Genomic DNA, 27410 nt, shown 5'->3' with positions numbered 1-27410 from the left:
TATAGAGATGGGTAAAGAAAAGTCAACCATAATATAGCCCCATCACTCAAGCGAATCATTCTTCATAACTTAAAAGTATTACATTTGATTTTATTTGAATTTAACTAACTTAGAAATAATAAAGTGAACAGAATTTCTGAACCTCAAGTCTGTCCTCTTGGCTCTTCTAAATTCCCTGACCAAGGCGGTCTACTATTGTCATTTCAGAAAGCACGCTTATACTCCATGAGCACCCCCAACTCAGACCACGTTTTAGCTTTCTTTCTGTCAATATTTAGCCTGTGACTTGTATATATAGTTTATTTTCCCTTGAGGTTTTGCCTTCTGTCTTGTTCATCTTCGTATTATCAATACCATGACACAGTGAATTCTCAGAATCTAATTCACACACTATGTATGTGGTAATCTACTCTTTTCTTGATAACATTCTTCACAAAGCTGACATTTTGTCCTAAAATATGCCAACTGCTCATTGCTGTCACTTGCAAATTTTTCATCAAAATCCATAGTCTTCATATTTTCCTCTTAGACTTGTATTTTGTGTCACTGAAAAGTAATATATTTGAATAATTTTTTCAGAAAGAGAATAGAATGTATGTCTAATGATGTTTTTCTTTAGCCCTTGCACTTGAGTGACAGGTTGGGAATGGAATTCTAGGTTCAAAATAATTTTCACAGAACGTTGTGACTGTAGCTACACAGTCTTCTCACAACATCTTTAAGAACAAGAAATCGGATTCCCTCTCCTTCTTCTGTAGGTAACATGTTTACCTGAGTCTGGGCATTTATAAGATTTTAAATAATCTTTATCCTTGAAGTCATGATGTATCTAGATGTGGATACATCTAGATACATGTAAATGTATCCTTTCCTTACTTTTTGTTTTGCTTTTGTTTTTAAGTAAAATTACCCTCTTTGTCCAGTTAAGGGACATCTTCTTCCATTAAAAAAATTACTTTCTCCCAACATTTGCCCTTTTTTGTAAAGTGAATACTGCATATCCTGGGTATGTTTTTTGTCTATTTGAACCATTTTTCTCATATTTCCAATGATTTTTTTAATGTTTTATATGTTGCCCTTCTCATAGATCTCAAATTAGATCTTCAGCAATGTCCAGTCCATTCTTTAGCCCTATATGGAATATTTACTTTCAGTAACGATAAACATTTTGAATTTCAAGGACTTCCCTTGTCGACTTTTTCAGGGTGGCCTTTTGTTATGGTTAGTGGATCGACTGCCCCCCACCCCCAGTGTCTCCACGCATACTGAGAAGAACTTACCCTTCTGCTTCCTATGTAATTTACATTCTCCAAATCAGCTGTTGTGCTTGTTCATTTTGGCCCTTCTCGTTTTCATTCAGTTGATTTTCCTCAAATCTCTGGATTTCTTTTCATACTGATAAAGGGGAAAACTTGTTTCTTCAGCAGTTTTGTGGAGGACCTCTACAGCAGGTGTTCCCCTGCACGAGTGGTCCGTGGTCCTCTCTAACTGCAGTCTTCTCTGAGTTTCAGAGTCTCCGGGGCTCCACTGACAGGGGTAGTTCACAACTGAGGCGGGCTTCTCTTATGCCTATTTGGGTTGTTCCTCTGCTTTGCAATAGTCCACTAACCACAACTAGTATATTTAAGAATTGATTATATAACTTATTTATGTTACCTAGCTAAGGAAGTAACATTAGAAAAAAACACCTGCATTTTAGGAAACAAATCTTTACAGCTTTTATATCCCTAAATTGACTTGAGAAATGCAGCTTAGAGACAGGAAAATAAAATATTGGGTAATTGTATACAGTTTCTTCTAAATCTCCATTTCTAAACCTCAATTTTCCTAAGTAAAGGTTAGATATTTTAATTCTACTATACAGGAGAAAAGTAGTCATACATTTATTTGGAAGTAAGTATGCCATATGAGAACATATTTTCACTGTATTTCTAAAGTAACAGATATAGGTGAGAGTTATAGCTAAGAATTTAGGGGTGAGCTGGAGAGGGAAGAGAATATAATCAATAATTGAAAATACTATGTCTAAAAGCAAAATTTACATAAAAAGTAAAATCAAGTATCACACCACTCTTTACACTCCCTCTATTAGTAGTTATGCATGGCCTTTCTACCAACATGTCAGTAACACAGAAACGAATTCTATAAATAAAAATTATCAAGATTTTCCCCCTCTGAAAAATATGATTGGTATCACTACAAAAATTTTGATGTCACTACAGGAAACTGACAAAAATCACCCAGTCTCGGCTATTCCATCTATATATAGAGAGAGATAGATAGATAGATAAATAGATATTTATATCTCTCTCTCTCTATATATATATATATACACACACACATACATACATATATATATATTACATGGAGGTCCTTCAAACCATGACTAGATAAAACAGGATGATATAGCTAAGGCTAAACTCATTTAACTGTATGCATATATATTTTAAAGTCAAAGGTCTTTTTTTAAGGGTTCTGCCCAAATGTACCCTTCATAGAGCTTTAAGTCTTAAATATTCAGCAATATCTCAAGGACTATAATTATGTGACAGACTCACTTTAAGTTGCTAGGCACTGGTACAAATTCAGTTTTTAAGGAAAACCATCAAGCTAAAATATTTTTAACAAAAAATCTATTAGTTTTGGTATCTGCAATAAGCAATTTTACATATTTTGGGCAAACACACTAAAAATTTCTTGACTACTATATTTACATAAAATTCAAAGAGAGCTATTTAGAGGACTATTATTTTATGTAACATAAAAATTTAAAGACATTCATTTGCATCCAAAGAACATCCCAGCTGCAGTCACAATTTCCCATTTATTTTTCTGATACATGAACAAGTAAAAAATATAGAACTATGTAATTTTTATAGACACTACTAAAGAGTAAATGCTTATAGTATGGTAATTTAGGTATTTATAATTTCTTTCCCTTTTCCTCTACTTAACAAAATTTGACATATAAAATTTTCTTGAAAAAAAACCCCAAAAACACTCAACTTTGAATTTAAAATTCTTAAGCTTTAGAATTAGGTTGATATAATGAATCCACATAAAACACATGATAAAATCTGTATTGATTTTAAAGTACTGATTTTCAAATAAGAGAACTGTAGGGGTTTTGGTTGTTTAAGTTTCAGGCAGAAGTAGCTGGTGATATTTAGAAAAAAGTTTGAAAAAGTAAAATCAGAACTCTGTGTATAAAGTGCACCATATATGTCACAAAGCAGAGGAGAAAAAGCAGAGTATGCAAAACACAGTGATAGAATTTCTTTTTTTCCCCTTTTTTTAAACTTATTTATTTGGTTGCACTGGGTCTTAGTTGCAGCTCGCAGGCTCCTTAGTTGTGGCATGTGAACTCTTAGTTGTGGCATGTGAACTCTTAGTTGTGGCATGAATGTGGGATCTAGTTCCTTGACCAGGGATCGAACCTGGGCCCCCTGCACTGGGAGTGTGGAGTCTTAACCACTGCGCCACCAGGGAAATCCCAGAATTTCTTTTAATTGATCATTAAATTAAAGAATATCTCATTGCTTATCATGCTGTATGCTCAGCCCTCTGCACATCATGGATATTTAAGTGCCTTTTCATTTATTGTAAGCATCAATACTACAGTGACATATATGTGAAAAATAAAGGGTGCTGAACACCAAATATGGTGCTTCCGCTATGTAATTTCTACCTGCAGTGTTTATGCTTCCAAGGTTAAAAAGTTTGCTTTAAAACTTCCAAAGGTGATGCTTCTTCCTACTTAAACTGTTAACATCACATAATCCATTTAATAAAAATTTCTGGTATATTTTGACTTAAATAATTGTTTTTTGTACCTCTTGATTTATTTTAACTGTTATAATTCCATATGTGCATGTATCAACAGTCATTTTTTCATAGCTCCTGAAATATAAAACTGAGGATATAAGTTTACCAAATATGACAATATATTTAGAATAGTTACAATCTACTGTTTTAACATTCAGAAAATAAGGCTTCAAAATACTGGTCATTTTGTGTATTTTATGACACAGAAATGCACTCAGTAAACACTAGAGGGTAACAACATATCACGGTCTTTTAAAAAGTTTCCTAATCTGTCTTATGGTAGACTCTAAATGTAGCTTGTCTATTTATTATGATGGAGCATTTCCTTGCTTAAGCTGAAGCATGCAAGTGAGGAAAGTGTATAGCAGCTGCTTAATAAACATGGCCAGATTATTGGCAGTCAAAGTAAGGTAAGAAAATGATGAATAATTATTTTAACAATGCCTGGCATTTTCAACTTTGCCCACTGGGCACTGTGTTTAAGTAATAAAACCAGGGTCTGCAAACTTGCAGCAGAATCTCTACTTTGGCAATTAAGGAGTGTCAGAAAGTATCGGGAGAGGCACCGTGTGACACCTCTGTTACCGTAATTATGGTTTATGAGCATGGTCTGGCTCTCTGAATATGACTGAGCTTTCAGCAGGGTAGCAAGAAGCAATTATTTGTAGCAAACACTATTATTAGATAGAATTCTGTCAGGAAGGTAATGTGGAATAAGACTGTGGAAAAAGGGCAGAGGTTGGGGGAAAACAACTAAAGAATTATGCAAATTTAAAAGTGCCACACATTTGTATACAAATAAGCTGTAGTAACCAGGACATGTATTTCCTGCAACAATATCATAAATGTCTGATACGCACAACATAAAATGGCTACTCAGTGTGGTCCATGAACTTAAGGCCACTCTGCCAATTGTTTATTACAAATCTGTGATGAAACGATGAAATAACGGGCTTGTGCCAGAGACGGAAATCAGTTATGTCACGAGCACACTTAGTTCAGCTGACATTTTTGTCACAGCATTTTTTCCTCTGATGAAGGAAGCAGTGCACTGATGTACACTCTGGCACAAGCTCTGTATCCTGAGGCACAGTAACAGTTTGCAGAACAGCTACTCTCAGTAGCACTGTCACAAAGCACAATGACTAATGGAATAAACCGTTTTTAAAATGTTACACGTATAGTACCTTTTTATCTACTCCAAATTCATTAAGTTCTGAAATCCATAGTCAGTTATATTCTCTAACTTGGCAACACTTAAAGTGTATCTGTCACATGGATGACATAACATACAAGATGGGTAACGATGCTATCAGGCTTTGTATGTACAAACGTCTATGGGCAGTAAAATGAATACTTGATTAAATATTAACACATTCTGAATTTAGATTAGATGACGTTAAGTCTAACAAGGACCTCATGTAAATTAAGCAATAAATTTGGGTATTTTTATCAGTCTTTTTCAGCAACTTCAAAATCTTTGTATGATACTTACGGATGATTTTTACTGATGATTTTTGAATCATTCCTTGAGGGATTTTGATCAAGCAATAATTCAGGCACATTCACCATGAGGAAAATAAGTATGCTGAAAAATCAATACATAGCTGATGAACACATGAAACAATATCGGTGATAATCAAAAAAGATTCTAAAAGATGTGTTTCACTCTAATGAAACACGTAAGTTCAAATAAGATACCTAACTTCTTCCATGGGAAAAACTTACTGCAGCACTTCTTTCTCACAGAAAGATTTTTAACCAAAGCTGCTTTTCACAGCTACTGTTTTCTGAAGAGACCAAGATTACAGAGTTTGTAGCCATAATAAATGGGAGTATTAACATACCATGTGAAATGTTCCTAGTTTTCAAATCTTATTTTCTTACTTTCTTGCGGAAGCCTATGTAATTCAGCTATTATAATCCTGATTTCACACAGCACAAAGATGTTCAAATGACTTTCAGCTTCCAACTGGTAGATGGATTTACAAATATTTTGAAAATAAGAAGTGACAAGGGTTAGGGGATGATTATGTTAGTATCTCCACTTTCTTAATCAGCTAGATCTCCAGTGCTTAAACAATGCCTCACGCATCATGGGTGCACAAACACAGCTGTAGACTAATTGACCTGAAGAAAAAGGAGGAAGACGAATTTAGGATGACTATCAAGTTTAGGACATACATATAGCTCAATGATGAGACAGGAAAAACAAGAAGAGGAGTGTAAATGTGAAAAAAGAAGTTCATTTCAGGTACACTGATTTCTGTGGTAATTCTAAGTGGTAACATCCGGAGAGCAGTTAAATATATATGCATGAAGCGTAAGCGAAATGTATGGAATAAAGAGATATTTAAAAGGCTTCACAACATAGATGGTAGTTAAAGCTGTAAGTGTGGGTGAACTTTATTTGGGAGATTATCTGGTATGAGAAGAGGGTTCCAGAAAGTAAATCTTTGGAAAAATGAACACAGGGGTGTATGGGAAGAGAATGAGGAAGAAACGAAGAGATGAGATCTGGAAGGAACCAGAGAAGGAACAGTCTGAGAAGCTGGAAGAGAATTATCTTCCAGGAGAAAAAGCCAGAAGAGAACTGCCTCTCTGAAACCAGGACCAGAGAATTTTAGGAAGAACACAATCAACACTGTCAAATCCCACAGAGAGACTAAAAAGACAGCTAAGGGGTTTGTTGTTGGAAGATCATGTGTGATGTTAGTAAACACAGATTGGATGGAAGGTACTTTAAGTGCACCACAATGCACTTTAAGAAACTTAGTTGTGAAGGGAAGGGAATGGGGATTAAATAAACAGTGGTGCAGGGCAAGAGATTTTGTAGAGTCCTGTATATTTATGTGTACAAAAATATTATTACACCACTGTGTCCAGCTCTACCTCCTTTCCCTCCACCCAAGTCATCCCTTCCTCTGCCACTTGACCCCCAACACATGCCTCATTAGCAGCCTGAGATACACCCTTCCAGATTTTACTCCATGTTTATAAAATTTTACACAAATATATGTGCATATACAAACATGTAGATTTTTAAAACACTGTTCATTTTACAAAAATGAGATATTATGATCCTTCGTCTTGACCGTTCTGACTCAATAATATCTTATGAAAATCTCTCCAAGTAACTGGTACAGTGTTAAGATATACCTTTTCATGGCTGTACAATAGTCTGTGGTGTGGCTATATACCTTGATTTATGCAACTGATCCCCTGTATGACTATACATTTTTTCTTTTGCCACTGAAAGCACTGCTGTAATAAACATGGCATATTCCCAGAAGTATGACTACTATATTAAGGAGCATAAGTATTTTTAAAACTGTATTTACAATGGTAAATTTTGACTTTACACAAAAGTAGACAGAATGTTATACTGATCCCCCATGTATTCATCACTCAGCTCCAATAGCCATCAATCTCTGGCCAACCCATACCTCTATTCATCCTACTCCTGTATCATTTTGAAGCACATCCCATTCATGGTATCATTTCATCCAGAAATATTTCAGTATATTTCTCTAAAAGGTAAGAGCCCTTGTATTTTGTTAGCTGTTGCCAGACTGTTTTTCAAAAAGACTAACAATTCACATACCTTTCTTTTAACCCCTTCTCCTATTAGGTAACCACTTTTATAAGATGTTGGTTTATTCTTCCATAACTTCTTTTTTAAAAAAGTAAGAAAATACATTGATATAGCTTTTAAACCCCTAAATTATCTTTCTTTTACCCTAACAAGTGAACAATACCTTGGCCAGGTACATAATTCTTATGCTGCAGTTCTTTTCTCTCAGTAGTCTATCTTCCACTGTTGTAAGTTAGAAGTCCAATGCCAATGCGACTGTATTTCCTTGTAACTTGCTACACTCAGAATTTACAAGGAATTTGATCAAAATATGTCTAGGGGTATGTGTACATGCTTCTTCCATCAATCCACCTGGAGCTCACTGAGCTTTATAACTGATAGACTCGGGCTTGCTTCAGCTCAGGAACATTTTCTTCGATTTGTATAATTATGGACTATTCTCCACCTGTTTCTTTTTTTCCCTTTTAAATTCCCATAACTAGCTATTATTCATATGCTAAATCTGTTAGCGCTCCTACTATAGCTAGGACATGGAAGCAACTTAAATGTCCATTGACAGAGGAATGGATAAAGATGTGGTACATATACACAATGGAATATTACTCAACCATAAAAAATAATGAAATAGTGCCATTTGCAGAGATGTGGATGGACCTACAGATTGTCATACAGAGTGAAGTAAGTCAGAAAGAAAAAAACAAATGTATAATATTGCTTGCATGTGGAATCTAGAAAAATGGTACAGATGAACTTATTTGCAAAGCAGAAATAGTCACAGGTGTAGAGAACAAACTTACAGTTACCAAGCAGGGAATGGGGGGGTAGGATGAATTGGGAGATTAGGATTGACATATATACACTACTATGTGTAAAATAGATAACGGAACCTACTGTATAGCACAGGGAACTTACTCAGTGCTCTGTGGTGACCTAAATGGGAAGGAAATCTAAAGAAGAGTGGATATGTATACATATGACTGATTCACTTTGCTGCACAGCAGAACTAACACAACATTGTAAAGCAACTATACTCCAAGTAAGAAAAAAAAAGATCTGCTAGAGCTCCTAGATCTATTCCCTAAGTCTTTTATCTTATCTCTTCTTTCAGGGTTCTTTCTCTTTGTATTTTTGCTGTGTTGTGAGGATTTGTTTTACTTGATTTTATAGCCTAATCGTTTAAGTCCCACTTCAGCTCATCTACTGTGTTGTCTGATTATATAATCATGTTTTTTATTAGCTCCAAAAAGCCTTTGCACTGTCCTTGAATTTTCTTAAGTACTCCTTTTGTTGTCGCTGTTGAAGCTGAAGTAGTCCAAGAGGCAGCTCTTTGCAAGCAGTGGAAGGGAAAGTCGGCTCCCCCAGGACTGCCAGTCAGCACTGAAGCACCAGGAGGAGACCTCCCTGTTGCTGGACTAGGTCTTCTCCAACTTCCCCAGTCTCAGTAATGGACAAACTCAGCCCAGTTACTCCTTGGATCTGTGGGGGATGGAGGATTCTGGAATAATCCCTTAGGGCCAGTTACCCCTCCCCCACAATTCAACAAATATTTATTAAGCAATGTCTATGTACCAAACACTTTAGTTTACATTTATTGGAGGCTGAAGGAGTGAAAATACATACTAAAAGGAAAGCTGCCACCTTTACAGTTTTGCCTATAGCTTTAGCTCCATCATTACCATTCCCACTACAATATATTGCTTATCAACCCTTTAACCAACATTACATTTTTGTCTCTTTATTCCCCTCTCCCCCCACAGTTACTGGCTCTAGGTGCGCAGGCTTCAGTAGTTGGGACACGCGGGTTCAGTAATTGTGGCTCGCGGGCTCTAGAGTGCAGGCTCAGTAGTTGTGGCACACGGGCTTAGCTGCTCTGCGGCATGAGGGATCTTCCCGGACCAGGGCTCGAACCCGTGTGCCCTGCACTGGCAGGCAGATTCTTAACCACTGTGCCACCAGGGAAGCCCTTAACTGAGTTTTGTACAAAATGCCCCTGAACTATAAATTACCTGTTAAATACATGCTTAATATTTTAGTCTTGCCCATTTTTGAAAGTGTGATATGCCACTTAAGTCATTTTTATTATTTTCTACAGGTTCTTCTTATTTTCGTACAATTTATCTGTTGGGAAACGATGCTGTTGGGGTTTCCTACGGTCTGAATGTTGCTTGGTGCAGCTCAGCACGCTCCTCTGTCTGGGTATTTCCTGCAGATGGCAGCTGGATCCTGAGGACTGGGGAGTGGAGGAGAGGGGCATTCCAGCAAGGGCAGGCAATGCCTTCTTTCCTTCTCTTTTTAATTTAATGTTAGCAACTGTTGATCCTCAACGCTCCCATACATTAACTAACAGGGGGTTGCAAAATGGTCAGTCTTTCTTTTCACTCTTTTAGCTGGATTAATCTTATAAAAAACATTTCTCCTCACCCATAATGAGGTTACCCAGTGACAAGAGTTCATATAGGAATATGAAGGTGAAATAAACGACTGCTTTTTTTCCTCTTTTTTGCCTAATTTTTAAGATAACAAATTGGTTCTCCGATGACCATGATAAATTTAAAAATTTATCATCATAGACTCATGGGTTTAAACATATTCAATGGGTTTCAAACCTTTGCAATTAACACCCTTAATGAAACTCAAACTACTGCATTTTTGGCCAGTGGGGAACTGTTCAAGTTGTCTCCTAAGGCCTCTGACAAGACCAGAAATCTGAAATGACAAGATGTTCCAAGCTCATCTTACACATTTCCTGCCCTAGACTTAGCATCACTCATTTTTTCCAAGAAACCTTGGTTTTCTTTTAGGAGGAAATATTTCCTGATTATAATCTGGGTACTAGGAATGATTACTGCTACTGTCTTAGTCAGTTTTAGATCTTTTCAATGGACAAAGCAAAAAAATTTTATGTGTTTGTATATTTTAGATTTTGTTTGGAAATAATTTCAAACTCACAAAAAGTTAGAAAAATAAAAAATAATGAACACTATATACCCTTTACCCAGGTTTTCCTCCTGTTAACGTTTTGCTCTCTTGTGTTATAATTTACTTTCTCTCTATATATACACATGTGTGTAAATACATTTGTTTCCCTGAACTATATGAGGGTAAATTACATATATCATGGCTCTTTATCCCTATATACTTTAGTATTTCCCAAGACATACAGATATTCTCGTCACCACAGTACAGTTGTCGACTTCATAAATTTACACTGATACGACACTAATCTACTGTCCATATTCCTTGCTAAATGATCTAATAATGTCTTTTATAATCTTTCTCCCCCTCCAGGACAGAAAACAGTCATGGAGCAGGTACTGCCTTTAATTATTACCTCTTTGGATAGCCTGGAACATTTCTATTGCCTTTACTGGTTCATGACACTGACATTTCTTAATCTTTGGTGACAGTGGCTTTTAAAAAGAAGCAGAACATTCCTCATGATTATACATTCTCAGCCAGAATGCTACAAGTGATGTTCTATCCTTCTCAGGGTACCACACGTAGAGGCACATGATATGCATCTGTGTCTCATTTGATGATGTTAATTTTGATCACTCAGTCCAGGTGGTGGATTTCTCTACCATATAACCGTTTTTTTTTCCTCCTCTCTTGTAATGTGAAAAGGTCATGTAAATATCTGCTCTTATAAAAAAAGAATTCTCCCTAGATTTACCAGCCTTTAGTGATTCTTGTCTAATCATCTTTACCATGAGGGTTGTAAATGATCAGGTAGGGGTGGGCACTGACTAGGAAGGGGCATAAGGAACTTCCTGGAGTATTGGAGATATGCTGTATCTTGATAAGGTTGGATTATACAAGGTCTATGCATTTCTTAAAGCTCATAGAATGTTTTATTAAAGAATTATTAATTTCACAAATGTAAATATTACCTAAAAATCATATACAAAAACTGAACTCTAGTTATAATGAAATGCATGTTAAATTATTTAGAGATGTCCACAACTTATTCTGAAATGCATCAAAAAATAAGAATTGATGGGTAGATGAATAGATATGTGATAATGTAATAAAGGAAATATAGCAAACAGTTAACAACTGCAAAACATAGCTGGTGGGTACAGGGGGTTCACTGTACAATTCTCCGAATTTTGCTGTGTGTTTGAACATTTTCATAATAAAATATTGAGATTTTAACTTCTGCACAGCAAAGAAAATCATCAACAAAATGAAAAGGCAACCTACTGAATGGGAGGAAATCTTTGCAAATCATGTATCTGATAAGGGGTTAATATCCAAAATACATAAAAAACTGGTATCATACAACTCAATAGCAAACAAACAATCTAATTTAAAAATTGGGCAGAGGATCTGAATAAACATTTTCCCAAAGAAGACGTATAGACGGCCAACAAACACATGAAAAGATGCTCAACATCACTAATCATCAGGGAAATGAAAATCAAAACCACAATGCAATATCACCTCATACCTGTCAGAACACCTATTATCAAAAAGACAAGAAATTTCAAGTGTTGGCTTGAGGATGTGGAGAAAAAGGAACCCTTTTGCACCACTGGTGGGAATGTAAATTGGTGTAGCCACTATAAAAAAATAGGATGGAGGTTCCTCAAAAAATGAAAAATAGAACTACCATGTAATCCACCAATTCCACCTCTGGTTATTTATCCAAAGAAAATGAAAACACCAATTCGAAAAAATATATGCACCTCCACGATCACTGCAGCATTATTTCCAATAGCCAAGATATGGAAACAACCTAAGTGTCCATCAATGCATAAATGGATAAAGAAGATGTGGTACATATACACAATGAAATATTATTCAGCCATAAAAAAGAACACAATATTGTCATTTGAGACAATATGGATGGACCCTGAGGTCATTATGCTAAGTGAAATAAGTCAGACAGGGAAAGACAAATACTCTAAGATCTCACACGTGTAGTCTAAAAAAACAAAAACCAAGCTCATCCATACAGAGAACAGACTGGTGGTTGTCAGAGATGGGGGGTGGGTTAAATGCGTGAAGGGGGTCATAAGGTACAAACTTCCAGTTATAAAATAAATAAGTCATGAGGATGTACTGTACATGGTGACTGTACTTAACACCGCATTGCACATTTGAAAGCTGCTAAGAGAGTAGATCTTAAAAGTCCTCATTACAAGCAAGAAAGAAAAAACTTTGTAACTACGTATGGTGACCATTACTAACTAGACTTATTGCAGTGACCATATTTCAGTGTATACAAATCATTATGTTGTACATGTGAAACTAATACAATATTATATGTCAATTATACCTCAATAAAAAAAAAAGTAAATGGTAGACCTTTCTCTTTTAAAAGTACAGATGTTGTCCTATTGCCCTCTGGTAACGGCTGAGATTAAATGAGTATGGTTTCATTTTATTTATAAATAATATAAAAGTAGTACTATTACCTAATTGCTTATAGGAATTGTTTACAATTTTGTAAAGATATGGCCAGTTATGAGACTTATTAAATTGTTTTCCATTGATTTTTGCCTGAAACATGGTGAAACCTTCCAATCTGTACATAAAAGACTTTCTTATATATTTTTAATTGTTTATGTTTATTTTTTTAAACTCTGAGTATGCCAAAAGTTTTATGAAATATTCTTTTCGGGTCTTTCCTTTTTAAAACTGTGATTGTAAAACTGTGCCTGTATTTTACAACAATGACCAGAGTTCAACCACCTAAATTGCAAAAATAAAAATGCAAAGATGACTCATTAATGCCAGGAAGAGTTTGGTTAGTGGTGCTCTAACTTATAGAAGAATTAAAAGAACTCAGATGTGGGATAGCTAGTGGTGGTAGTGTATAGCAGTGGTGGTAGCTATTAATGGGGAGAGAGGCTGCAACAGGCTTGAATGTAACATCAGCAATCTGTGGGGAAAAGAAATCACAGAAATAGGGCGAGAGCATTATGACTCCATTTACACAGAGGACATGTAGCAAACACCTAAATTTAGGTTACTAAATTCACCATTCTTAATAGCTAGATAGCATTACCTAAGGTACTCAACATTTTAGGTATTATAAAGCAGAAGTAGAATATTCTACTAATATCAGGTCAAACAGGTGAATGTAGATCATGTGGAACAAACCTGTGTAACTCTCATCATCATCAGATAAAGGCACCTCTCTTTTTAGCAGCAATTCCAACTCCTCTGTTTCTGCTACATCCACTGGACGCTCCCCATGTTTATTAGCTTGAAATGGATTTCCACCATGACGAAGTAGCAGTTTCACTATCTGCAACATTAAACAGTAGGAAGACTCAGTCCTTTCGTAGACTGCATTATTTCAACCATTTTCCTCTTGATCACACTCATAATATCCTCCTGCTTCATCTCCTCTGCCTCCATTCCTCAGTGTCTATTCTAAATCATAATTACTCTCAAGTTCCATTTTCATCGCCATCCCCCTTCTGATCGTATCTACTACAAAGAAATTTGCTCCTCAAAATTTAAGCTGGGCTATTTTAGCACTGAATCTCATTATTTTTCTTCCTGTTTCATCATACATTTGACAAATATTTACTGAGTACCTATTAACAGGCACTGCTCCAAGTTCTTCAGATAAATCAATGAACAAGAGTATAAAGCTCCCTGGCCTCTTGGAATGTACAGGCTACAGGAAGTCTCAAAAGAAGTATCTCCCCTCTGTTTCAGGCTACCATCGCTACCAAGGCTCTTAATCACCAGTTCCCCATCATTCTGGGATTTAAACTATCATTAACTGACATGGGTTTACTTAAAACTACTATAGCTTAAACTTCAAGGCCTCTCATTTTCATGGTCCCCTTACATGGCCCTATATCTAATTTTTTATTCATTTCTTAAAGAACCCTGCCCTCACTAATTTCTTAAGCTTTGGGCTCCACAAACCAAGATGCGACTGGTTAGTCATCACTTCATTTGTTTGTTGCTCCTTATTCCTCTTCCCTTCTATATTTCTTACCTCTTTTTCGATTGGCTCCTTTCTAAAAGCCAATCTTTCCAGTTCATGTCTCTTTTGCCTTAAAATAATGGCAATAAAGAAATGAAACACAGGTTAAAAAAAAGCAACTGCTCACACCTATACTCCCCTCCTCTAGCTAAATCTCTCTTCTTTCCTTTACAGTCAAGTTCCTAAAAAGATGTTTACCCTTGGGGCCTTGACTACTTTTTTCTTATTGGCCCTTCGCTCTTCTACCTACAATTATGTTACCGTCAGTCCAATGAAATGAGTCTCCTAAGATCTGTAAATATCTAAGCCATAGATTGTTTCCCTAGGGCTCTGTCCTTGATTCACTTGATTCATGCTCTGGTCTACATCATCTCCGTGGAGAGCTCACCCACTCTGAATGCGATGACGATTAAGCAATCCACTCATTCATTTTCATTCTTGGGCTTGCTCTTTCTCAGCCTTTTTCTTGAGCTTCAAAATCAAATATCCAAATATTCTTTGGATATACTGTATTTCAATACAAAAGCTGAAACCAATAGGTCCCAGAGTTCATTAAACATACACCCTTATCTTTTATTTGTTTCCATTCTCAGTGACTGGCACCAAAGTGTACCCAGTCACTGAAACCAGAAAGCTGGGAGTCATCACATTCTCGTTTTTCACTCATACTCTATGTCAAATAGGTGGCGGTGGCCAAGTATTATTAATTCTGCTTCCCTAACATCTCTTCTTGTTTTGAGCTTCTACTTCCAGTGACATGAGTGTGTTCTATCATAGGTAAATCTATACTATAATTAACACATTTCTCTCCTTATCCTAGACCATAAACTTCAAGTGAGATCTTTTTTATTTATTTACTTATTTACTTATTTATTTATTTACTTATTTATTTATTTTTGGCTGTGTTGGGTCTTCGTTTCTGTGCGAGGGCTTTCTCTAGTTGCGGCAAGCGGGGGCCACTCTTCATCGCAGTGCGCGGGCCTCTCATTACCGTGGCCTCTCTTGTTGCGGAGCACAGGCTCCAGACGCGCAGGCTCAGTAACTGTGGCTCACGGGCCTAGTTGCTCCGCGGCATGCGGGATCCTCCCAGACCAGGGCTCGAACCCCTGTCCCCAATCTGCATTGGCAGGCAGATTCTCAACCACTGCGCCACCAGGAAAGCCCCATGTGAGATCTTTATTCGTCTCTGTATTCCTAACACATAACTATGGTGTTCTCTGGTACTGAGGAAATATATGTTTTTTTTTTTTTTTTAATTATTAGCACCTTTAATTATTATTTATTTATTTATTTATTTGGCTGTGTTGGGTCTTCGTTTCTGTGCGAGGGCTTCCTCTAGTTGTGGCAAGCGGGGGCCACTCTTCATCGCGGTGCGTGGGCCTCTCACTATTGCGGCCTCTCTTGTTGCGGAGCACAGGCTCCAGACGCACAGGCTCAGTAGTTGTGGCTCACGGGCCTAGTTGCTTCGCGGCATGTGGGATCTTCCCAGACCAGGGCTCGAACCCGTGTCCCCTGCATTAGCAGGCAGATTCTCAACCACTGCACCACCAGGGAAGTCCTATCATGTCTTTTTAAAGAAGCAATATTAAACAGGATGCTATAAATTAGGAACTTCTAACAAATGAAAGTATTTAAGAATAATAAAGATTCACAGTGAATAATGAAAAATCTTTTCTAGACTACCAAAGAATAAACCATCAATACAGAATACTTGAAATTTAAGAATGTATAAAGAAAACAAATTACGCATGATCTCAACTGTTAATATTTAATTTCCCTTTTTGTTTACTAATTTTTATCAAATTACATGTTTATTATTTTAAAAGATCAAACGGCTTTTCAAGGCTGCTGGTGAAGAACAATCGTCCCTGATATTTATGTTCATATACTTAAGTAACATACTTAGTGTGCTGCTTCTGTATTTTTCAGTTTTAGGCACTGCCTACTGTCTTACAATGGAAAACAATTCAGCTCTCTCTTACCAACTCCATCTCTCTCCTCCCATAAACATCCACTTCCCCCTCCTCCTAACTTTCCAAGATAGACATATTATTTTTTGTGTGTCAGTATGATAAATATAAATGTTGAACCAAGTAGTACACCATGACAAAATTTCCATTCTTACACAAGTTAATTTTATCCCAGAGAGTTAATTATTTTGACTTTTCACTTACTCGTTTTTCTACATACTCATCTTTAATTCATTCCCCATTCTGCTACAAGTACAGATCTCTTCAATTCAATATACCACCATTTTTTTGTTAAACTCCTTTCTCCAAGCTTTCTAACTTGCTCTAAGATGGACTGGTTGCTGTCTAGATTTGCTTCCCAGTTGTCATCTTGGCATCTCCGTTTATCCTATCATCCTAGAAATAGCCTTCCCTATATTCTGTGGATTCTTTAGACCTTATCTTCTTTTTTGGTTCACTCCCTCATTTTGTTGAAACACCATCTCCAGGAGATTCCTAAGAAACAGTAAATATTCTGAGATTTTTCCATGTCAGAAAATACCTTTATTCTGTCCTCACTTGATTAATATTTACTCTTGATATAGAATAATTTTCCAGTTTTGAAGGCATCATCATTATCTTCTAGATTCTAGTATTGTTATTGAAGTCTGATGCCATTCTGATTTTTTACCTTTATATGGAACTTGCTTTTTCTCTCAGTAAGCTTGAGGACATTCTTTGCCTCTATTGTTCTGAAATCCCACGATAATGAATTTTGATCTTGGTCTTTTAACATCCATTGAGCTGAGCATTCAATTGCTCTTTCAATCTGAAGATCCACGTTCCTTCAGTTCTGAGAAAATTCCTGGCTTTATTTATTTGATAATGTCCTATGTTTTCACTGTTCTGTCTTCTAAGAACTCTTGTTAAGATAATACTGAATCTCCTGAATTAATCTTCTTTTTTCTCATTTCCCCTCCTCCACCTTTGTCTTTTGTTTCCTAGTTTCTTGGAGATTTCCTCAACTTTATCTTTAACCCTCCATACTCCATTTTTCATTTCTGTTACCATATTATTTATTTCCAAGAGCTTTTTTTGTTTTTATTTTTAAATTTGTTAACTGTTCCTTATTTAGCAACCCTTCAGTTTTTGTTTCATGGCTACAAGAAACTCTCATCTCTTTGGGGAAGGTAATGTGTTTCTTTCTTTCTTTTTTTTTTTTTTTGAAGTTTCTCTTGGCCTTATCATGTCCTCCACATTTCTACTTTTCTATTTGCTTGTTCTGCTCTTTGCCTTCCATATTAGAGACCTTTCTCAAAGGTCAGGTGATCACTGACTGTCCACATTTAAGAGTAAGGTACTAGGGACTTCCCTGGTGGCGCAGTGGTTGGGAGTTTGCCTGCCAATGCAGGGGTCACGGGTTCGAGCCCTGGTCCGGGAAGATCCCACATGCTGCGAAACAGCTAAGCCCATGTGCCACAAGTACTGAGCCTGTGCACTAGAGCACGTGAGCCACAAGTACTGAGCCCGTGCGCCTAGAGCCTGTGCTCCACAACAAAAGAAGCCACCGCAATGAGAAGCCCGCTCACAGCAATGAAGAGTAGTCCCCACCCGCCGCAACTAGAGAAAGCCCATGAGCAGCAATGAAGACCCAATGCAGCCAAAAATAAATTAAAAAAAAAAAAAAAGAGTAAGGCACTAAAAGACTTGCTTAAAGTTTTTTAGGCATAGGTACGATCTATTGACAGATGCATCTTGTGCTAGTGTGACATGACCGGGCCATTTCATCAGAACCCCCTCTTGGCTAGTTCACTTTTCTATTGAGAAATCTTTCAATTACTGCCCTAGAACTATAAGCCTTAACTGTCAGCATTCTGGTTGACTGAGGTCTTAATGTTCAGTATGTTTTACTTAATTAGCTTACATTTAATCCTTACTCCCAACTACTCTTGTGGTATGTCAGTCCAGATGGTATGGTTTATACTTGTCAGGAAATAAACCTCCAATCATCTGCCAGAGAAATGTGCCGTCACATAGTTGTGAAGGGTTAGGAAGGGAATATGAGGGTAAAAAACCAGTTTGATTCAATCCTCTTATTTTCAGTCTTATTCAATGGGCACCTCCAGATGAACCCAGACATCAGTTGCTGAGCTTCAGTTTTTCTGGGATTCTGTGTTGAAATGGCTTTGCTTTCAATTTTCTTGGATTTTTAAAATCAGGAGCTGGTAAATTTGGTCTGTAGGCCAAATCTGGCCTGCTGACTAAGAATAGTTTTTATATTCTTATAAAATACTTTAAAAAGAATTGATAAAGGAGAAATACATAGGAGGAAACAGGAAGCAGAGAGAGAGGGAGAAGGGAGGAGGGTCAGTGGAGGTGGCATGTAGCCTGCAAAGCCCACAATATTTACTATCTGGCCCTCTACAGAAAAAGTTTGCCAAACCCTGTTCTATGTAGTCACCACTCATTCCTCAAATTTCTATCTCCCAAAATATTGGTTTTCTTGTTTTTCTGTTCTTTATCCTTGTGGGACTGTGTCCTTTAAAATCTCCCCTTTTAGGGGTTTGAGAAGGTAACTGAAGTTAAAAACTTTTAGTTATTATAAATAATGCTATAGTGAACACCTTTATAAGTTGAAACTTTTCCCCCCATTTTTAGGCTTATTTCCTTCGGTTAGAGTCCTAGAATGAGAAAACAGAAGGATCTTCATACTACTGAACGCTTTCTATACCTGTCAGGAAATAATCAAAAAATATTTATTCCTGGGACTTCCCTGGTGGCCCAGTGGTTAAGAATCCGCCTTCCAATGCAGGGGATGGGGGTTAAATCCCTGGTCGGGGAACTAAGATCCCATATGCCACAGGGCAACTAAGCCCGCATGCTGCAACAGAGCCCATATGCTCTGGAGCCCACACACCACAACTAGAGAGCCCGTGTGCCGCAACTACTGAGCCCGCATGCCACAACTAGAGAGAAGCCCACGCGCCACAATGAAAGATCCCGTGTGCTGCAACTAAGACCCCATGCAGCCAAAAATAAATAAATAAATATGAAAAAAATTTATTCCTGACTATGATTAGACAGTTGGTTCATTCAAACATGCTACAATAACCCTAACCTAAATAACCAATACTTTACAGATCATTCTCATATGCAAAAAATTATTTATTCTAAAAAGAATTTAAAGTAACTTAAAGTTGCTTAAAACGAGCAGGCAGCAGGACTTCCCTGGTGGTCCACTGGGTAAGACTCTGTGCTCCCAGTGCAGGGGGCCTGGGTTCAATCCCTGGTCGGGGAACTAGACCCCACATGCATGCCACAACTACGAGTTCGTATGCCTCAACTAAGAAGCCCTCATGCCACAACTAAAGATCCCACATGCCGCAACTAAACATGCCTCAGTGAAGATCCTGTGTGCCACAACTAAGACCCGGCACAGTCAAAATAAATAAATAAAAAAATTAAAAAAACCCCAAAAAACATAGACAGCAAATGAGAAGTAAGTAAAAATGATGAGACAAGAAGAAAATAAACATCGGTAGTATCTAAAATAGAACTAAGAATAGGGCTATTGTAAGAATGTATATTATGAAGTAATACTCATTTGTGAAAGGTAGGCCAAAGATTAGGTTCTTAGTAAGCTATGTTAATCCTCTCTTACTCGAAACAATTTAGAACAGATCTGTTTCTCTCCTACCTTAGAAATGTTTTATGGATGGCTGAAGTTGTCATGAGTGTTACTGAGTGAAAGAAATCTAATTCTTTGGTGGAGACTCATAATATATGGTACAAATATACACCAATGGGTTTTGGTATATCTCATTTCCCTCCTCCTCCTTGGGGACAAGTAAAAGAACAAGGAGAAAATAGCCCTCAACAGCTCTGAATTGTGACTCCTACTATCCTAGGCATGTTGGTAGGAGGAAAAGCAAAGATCTCTTGAAAATAGCATGCCAGTCTCCTTCTGGAAGGAGACTGGAAATAGTGTTTGAGTCTTTGTAAGTACATGAGCTCAAAGGTCAGCTTCTGGAAATATTTTGCAGCAATGTGCATTTTTAGAAACTTGTATTCATAGAAACATGTCTTACTCATAAGGCATAGTTCTTTAACATTACATTTAGAAATCAGGAAATCTTTTTATGCAACATTTAAAGAAAAACTATTCATGCTTGATAAACTATCAACGATGCTTTTAAAAAAAGGGCAGTAAGTACAGTATTTAAAATAGCACAGCCAGAACATAAATCATGTATGCATGGGACTCAAAATTCAATGAAGAAAACAGACAAGCACATGAGTAAAAAATAATATAGTAAGTGCTATCACATAGGTATGTATGAATTGTCAAGGGAGCAAAAAAGACTGGAACGATGGTAAGCAAGGATCAGTTTAGGAAAAATAACGTTATAGGCTACATTTTTCTTCAAAATTATAACTTGAGAATTATGAAAAATACCTTATAGAAAGATTTAAATGAGAAAAATGGCATCTTTAATTTCCAAAATATCTCAGTATATTTGAAAAATAGCAATATAAAAGTAGGCTTTTAATCTTTGACCTCTGACATTTCTATAACATTTTAGATTTCAAGGTATACTTATGTGCACAGCGTCTTTTTTTTCCTTCAAAATATCCCTTTTAGACAGGTATTATTTATTATGTGACTTAAAGATGAGAAAATGGAAGTTGATAGGAAAAAAGTAAGTTGTTTGAGATCACTCATTTGGGAAACTGGCCAGCCCAGAATTGAATTCGTATCTATCTTCACTCCAAATTCCATTTTTTTCTCAACTAAAGTGGCTTTTAAAAAACAGGCACCACGACACTGAAATTTTTATTGTGTCAAAAAAGAAAATAAGGCAGAGAATGTTTGCTGCTAACAAGAGAAAAAAAAAGGAATTTTCCAGCACAAAGGTACGAGATGACCAAAATCCTTCTACATTATTCACTAGAGAGGAGAGACAGTGTACTGAATAACAACTCTTCCAGATTAATGAATTATTACCTCACTTTGTCTTAAAAAAACACTGATATTTATCCTTTTTAGTCCCTTAATTTGAACTCCTATCAGTTTAATAAACTTGGGAGTGTCTTAGACCAGTGTGTCTTTGTCTTTGTCTTTGTGTCTCCTGTGTCTTTGTTTCTCCATGTTCTGGGAGAAGCTGAGGGTACTGGAATGCAATGGGTCATACAGTTTCAACAAGAAACACCAGAGGGTTATTCATTTACTGTGATGATTAAAATAATACTGGGACTTCCCTGGTGGTCCAGTGGGTAAGACTCTGTGCTCCCAGTGCAGGGGGCCCAGGTTCGATCCCTGGTGGGGGAACTAGATCCTGATGCATGCCGCAACTAATTTGAGTTCTCATGCCACAACTAAGAAGCCCACATGCTGCAACTAAGAGTCTGCGTGTCGCAACTAAGAAGTCCACAGGCCACAACGAAGATCTCCCGTGCTGCAACAAAGATCCCGCGTGCCACAACTAAGACCCAGCACAGCCAACATAAATAAATAAATATTAAAAAAAAATTAATACGCATAAAGAAAGCATTTACAACACTTCTTATCCCATAGTGAAAACACACAAATATTGCTGTGAGAAGTTAATGTAATGTGGTTCACAACCACTCCAGCCAGAGACTGGAAATCTCATGAAGAGACTGAGAATCTCACATGAAATTAATGGCAAAAACAAATCCCTGGACAGCATCTATGCTACAGATCTAGAGAGCAGCTAGTCCCAATTAAAGCAGGATACAAGATATCTTGTATACAAGGATATTCTCAAACATAATAAACTGATCAATGTATTTGACCTTATTCAGGGGCATTTTAGAGTTATGTCAGAGAGAGTAAGGAAGTACAGAAATAGATACATGGAAAACTAAATAAGAAAAATCAGAACAAGGCAGTGTAGTAACCAAGGTAATAAACAAAAATCCAAGAGAAAATACAATTATATTAAATTTGTGCATCTCTGAGAAGCAATATATATTAAAACCCTTTGCAGGGGGTCAATAACTAGTGACTAAAAATTTAAAAAGCAAAATAGCTTCCATCTTGTTAGAAATAAAGAGATAACTACTAGAAGAAACACCTACAAGAGCTGCTTTTGGTTAAAGGTACTGGGAAGTGCGGAGGGATGGGAGGGAGCAGGTAGTTATCTATCTTTATAAGCTAAGTAGTACTTTTCAACTTTTTAAACTATGTACAAGTATTCTTTGATAGAAGTTAAAATTAAATGAAAGAGAAAAACTACTTATGTGATAAACAAAATCCTACTTTAGAACCATTGCTAATAGTGCCCCAGGTTGATCCGCTCTGGCTGTAAGCAGGTTATAGTAATGGAGCTAAGCATTAAACACACTTAAAACATAAGCTACATTACAACAAAGACTGGTTAGGCTTTGATGTCAACATGCCAGAGACTGAAAATGAAAATGGAATTTAAAACCCAGAATGGTTCATAATATTATATCAAAACAAATTAAACTTGATATTTAAAGATACCATTAAATTTGCAAGCATATATAATCATGTTTGTTTAAATCATGTCTTTATTATTATATACATAAGCATCTGAATAATAATGTCAGCTAAAATTCAGGAACAGATGTTATATATAGAGGAATCATTAAATATTAATAAGTCTTAAAAAAGGCATCATGACAATGTAAAATTTTATTTTAAGTAAAATCTGCTTTAATCGCTGCATCTAATTATCTGACAGTAGAATGGCCTTTTAAATAAAGATTTGCCAAGTTGTTTAATTACCAAGTTAAACAGGTTTTATGAAAAGAAAATGCTAAATCTATGATAGGAATTAGCAATTAGAAGGTAGAAAAAAGGGAAAATATAATATAGATGAGCTGATCATGCAATGAGTGAAATATGACACAAGATCGTATGACTAAGAAGTGAATTAAATGACTGGATTAAATGTATATTTTGAAGATGTATATTACTGCTCCTTCCATCATACTCACATCTCTGTGCCCACTACTAGCAGAATCATGGAGTGGAGTGTCGTCATCCAATCCTTGTGTGTTAACATCTGCTCCAGCTGCTATAAGTATCTTAGCAACATCATAATATCCAACATTGCAAGCTTCATGCAGTGGTGTCCAACCTAAAGTTACAATATTAATTGAACATATGGTTCACTTCTACTAATTCAACACATATGCTTTTTAGATACATAACCATGTGTGACATACTGATTCTACACGCACACAGTACAGAAAGAAAAAGGAGTGATGAACAAGTTACTGGAAATAAGTACCTAAGAAAACCACCAATTTTACAGAAGGTTCATCCACAATCATATTATTTCCATTGGGACTAAATTATTTGACAAAAGTACTAAACATTTAAGCTTATCCAACAACTTGCTGTAATTTAGAACAATCATCTCAACTATGGAAAAAGAGTAGAAAAAGGCAAAATAAGCTTGTTAGGGTCTTTCAATATTACAAGATATTGAATATAGTTTCCTGTGCTATACAGTAGGTCCTTGTTGTTTACCTATTTTATATATAGTAATGTGTATATGTTAATCCCAAACTCCTAATTTATGTCTTCCCCCGACCCAAGGCTCTTTCATATACTCCTGATGGGAGTGTAAACTGATAAAAGATTTTTTGGAGGGTCATTTGCCTGATTTTCAAAAAATTTTAAATATGCGTCTCCTCTGATTTAGCAGTTTCCTTTCTACTGAAATATCGTCCTTCCATAACTATACACAAATATATTTCTACAAGAGGGTTACTGAAGTATTGCCCACGGAATCTATTCTATACACTATTATGTGGCTGTTGAAATGAATGAAGTAGAACCACCTATATGTACCAACAGAAATATCTGTACAACACTAGTAAAATGGGGAGATTGCAGAACTATAGGCTAACACAGATAGAGTGATTCGATTTTTTTAAAAAAAGTCTCTACGTAAATAAACGTTCATTGTATATATGATCCTGCAAGTGCACAGAAAGGACAGCCTCCAAATTGTTAACAACAGTTCTGTGAAAAAGAAAGAACCTGGGGGATGGGAGGGTAGGGTACCGTAGTATGTGAAACTAAAGGGAATTTCTACATTGTTCCCCAATACTTTTACTGTGTGAAACAACACTGCCACTCTCTTACAGTCCTTGTGCTCAAGCTAATAAACGGTTTAAACATTATTTAACTGTGATTCACCTAGAACCTAAATTGGATAAAAAATTATATGGTAATATGCCAAATAAAATGCAAGTTTAATATTTAAGTATTTGAGTAATGACTGACAAGGAATTGTAGCAGAGATCAGGGTTTTAGGTATACACTCCAAAATAGTTTTATATTAAAGTATACTTTTAGAACTCTTTCATTTCAGAAAGAGGAATGAAGAATATAGATTAAATTGTAACCAGCATCTGTTTAGATGATAAACTCAGAATTTTAGTTCCTGAGTATTAGTCTTTAACTACAAGTCTTACCTGCAAAATCTTTCACATTCACATTTGCCCCTAAACTTATTAATTCTTTGACTTGTTTTACATCTCCTCGAATAGCTGCCATGTGTAAAGGAGTTTCACCACGTTCATTTCTTTTATTAACTTTATCTTTCTGTCGAGATGAAGAACTGGGAGTTTTCTTTTGGGCTGGTGTTGTTTGTGATGGATGATTTGGTGTGGAATCTATAAGAAAGAGAAAAGTTAACAAAAGTTCTAGACTAAATATTTTGTATATTCATTTAAAGGTTTTTTATAGGTAAGGTGCTAACAGGGGGAATATCTTCTCACCCAAACAACCTGAAACTTGACTTGGATGATACACTAATAATTTGACCCAATTACATGTAGTAGATCTTCCTTTAGGGTTATCAAATATTGCAGGAGCCAATTAAGGAAAAAGTTTTATTCTGTCAATTCACAGAATTGGTTTAAAATGATAATAAAGTTATCAAGTATGCACCGTGAAAGTGTTTGCTTAATGAATAATTTGATAAACTGCAAAAAAACATGTTTTTCATGGCATGTTATGATACTATTTCAAGAACTAGATGAAATGACATTGAAGGCTAGAGTTCACACCTCTGACTCAAACTACTGGAGTTCTATTCTGATATTGGGTGCAAATTAAGGTCATAGATGATTTTAGTATGAAATGAAGCTTAATATCTATGAGAAATAAGGACAGTCTAGAAAAAGGCCTTTAAAAAGTGGGTGATAAAAGAGGAAAAAAAAGTGCTTTGCTTTGATTCCTATCTTTTGATTTTTGTTCCAGTTTCTTTCTCAAAAACAAGAAAGTTCAGTTGGATGACACCCAAAGTCCTCTCCTCCCCAGTTCAGAACTGGAAAAAAAACAAAACAAAAAACTAGTTTCTTAATCAATTAAGGATTCAAAACATATGTACAGTGTTAATAATTAACTCTGAAAATTTACAACTATTTAAAAGAAACAACAGCTCTAAGAGAAAAAAAGTCTATGGAAAATCATTTTCTGACATCATATAATAATTTCCCTGCAAACTGACAAGATTAGAGCACTGAAGCATTATCATCCTTTTCTCAATAAGAAAAAGTTTAAAATTTACCTTTTGGATTTTAAAGTACATTCAGTTAGTAACAGTTTCCTATCTATGGATTTCTATAATGTATACTCCAGAAGAGCATGAACCTTGTCTAATTCATCACTGTATCTCGGCTGCTTAGAAGACTTCTTGGTACACAGTGTACTCACGCAATATTTGTTGAATGAATACATGATTCTTATTATAATATTTATAGTCAAGTTATTTATTTAGAAAATTAGTGGTTGAACTTCTTAAAAACAAAAGGACATTTTAAAATGCAAACAACTTGCAAGGAATTAATTAATTCATATAAAATTTTCTTAGCCATTCCAAAATGATACACACACAGACAAAATAACAGTAGTACTATCCATAATGGCAATCAGAATAAACAAAAACATGGAAAATGAATTATGTAATGGATAAAACAATGAACCCTAAACTCCAAGCATATCTATAAGATGGCAAACAGGTTGGTATTTCAAAAGCTCTCCACTCTAGTTCTACATATATTAATAAAGATGACTGATGTACCCTTTAAATGAAAAGAACCAACGGCAGAACAGTATTATAGTATTAATCTTATTTATATTTAAAAACGAACAGCAACAAAAGATATATGTTTGCATGTTTATATCTAGAAATTTTCTAGAAAATAAGGAACTGTTAATAGTGCTCGCCTCTCAAGGGGGGAGATCATTGGAAATGAGGGAGGACTTTAGCTTTTTTGCCTTACTGTATTAATTCTTTAATTTACTCTATGGATAGAGGTTCATAGTATTAAAAAAACAGTTTTAAAAAATAAGTCTTCCCATCTTTTTTTTTAAATTTTATTTATTTATTTATTTATGGCTGTGTTGGGTCTTCGTTTCTGTGCGAGGGCTTTCTCTAGTTGCAGCAAGCGGGGGTCACTCTTCATTGCGGTGCGCGGGCCTCTCACTATCACGGCCTCTCTTGTTGCGGAGCACAGGCTCCAGACGCGCAGGCTCAGTAATTGTGGCTCACGGGCCTAGTTGCTCCGCGGCATGTGGGATCCTCCCAGACAAGGGCTTGAACCCGTGTCCCCTGCATTGGCAGGCGGATTCTCAACCACTGTGCCACCAGGGAAGCCCCCCATCTAACAATTAAGTCCGACTCAAAGTCAACATTTTACAGAAATATTTAAAGTTTAACACCGTAAACAACTTTAATTTGGCCACACTCTTTCCCCAGTTGTGGGTGGAAAGGCAGAAGAATAACCAAAACAACATGCCCTACTTAAAAAAGCAGAAAGCCCTACCATGTTTTTATTAGTGAGAGATATAGATACACTCATGTTTAATGGAAACTATGATATATAGAAACTCTAAGAATTTTACCAAGTTGTCCCATTTTTTAAAAAAAGAGCTAACACTGGGAAAGTACACTAGAAAAACTGTGTCCTTTTCAATGCATTTCAACAGGCTGTTATGTTACCCAAAGTCTTACATAAAAAGACGCCTTGAAGTCAGAGCCAAAACAAAAAATTTTTTTTCTCTAGAGAAAAGTGATTT

General features: G+C 36.1%; 1 protein-coding gene across 6 annotated transcripts in view; it reads right to left on the bottom strand.

Annotated features, from left to right (window-relative positions):
• The window catches only part of ANKRD12 (ankyrin repeat domain 12), a 112275-nt gene that overhangs the window by 33142 nt on the left and 51723 nt on the right, over nucleotides 1-27410 (bottom strand). For 5 of the 6 annotated variants that reach the window (XM_057526640.1, XM_057526642.1, XM_057526643.1 and 2 more), the window contains 3 exons: nucleotides 24800-25000; nucleotides 23309-23451; nucleotides 13529-13676 (listed from right to left, as the gene is read on the bottom strand). In XM_057526640.1, coding sequence (XP_057382623.1) covers nucleotides 13529-13676; nucleotides 23309-23451; nucleotides 24800-25000 — 492 coding nt within the window. Of the gene's footprint in view, nucleotides 1-5320; nucleotides 5367-13528; nucleotides 13677-23308; nucleotides 23452-24799; nucleotides 25001-27410 lie in introns of those variants that run through there. The other variant, XM_028162344.2, reaches the window with a different exon arrangement.

This window comes from Balaenoptera acutorostrata, chromosome 13 (genome assembly GCF_949987535.1).
Source record: "Balaenoptera acutorostrata chromosome 13, mBalAcu1.1, whole genome shotgun sequence".
Taxonomy (NCBI): Eukaryota; Metazoa; Chordata; class Mammalia; order Artiodactyla; family Balaenopteridae; genus Balaenoptera; species Balaenoptera acutorostrata.
The sequence above is the reverse complement of the archived record's forward strand: the minus strand, read 5'-3'. Positions and strand labels throughout refer to the sequence as shown.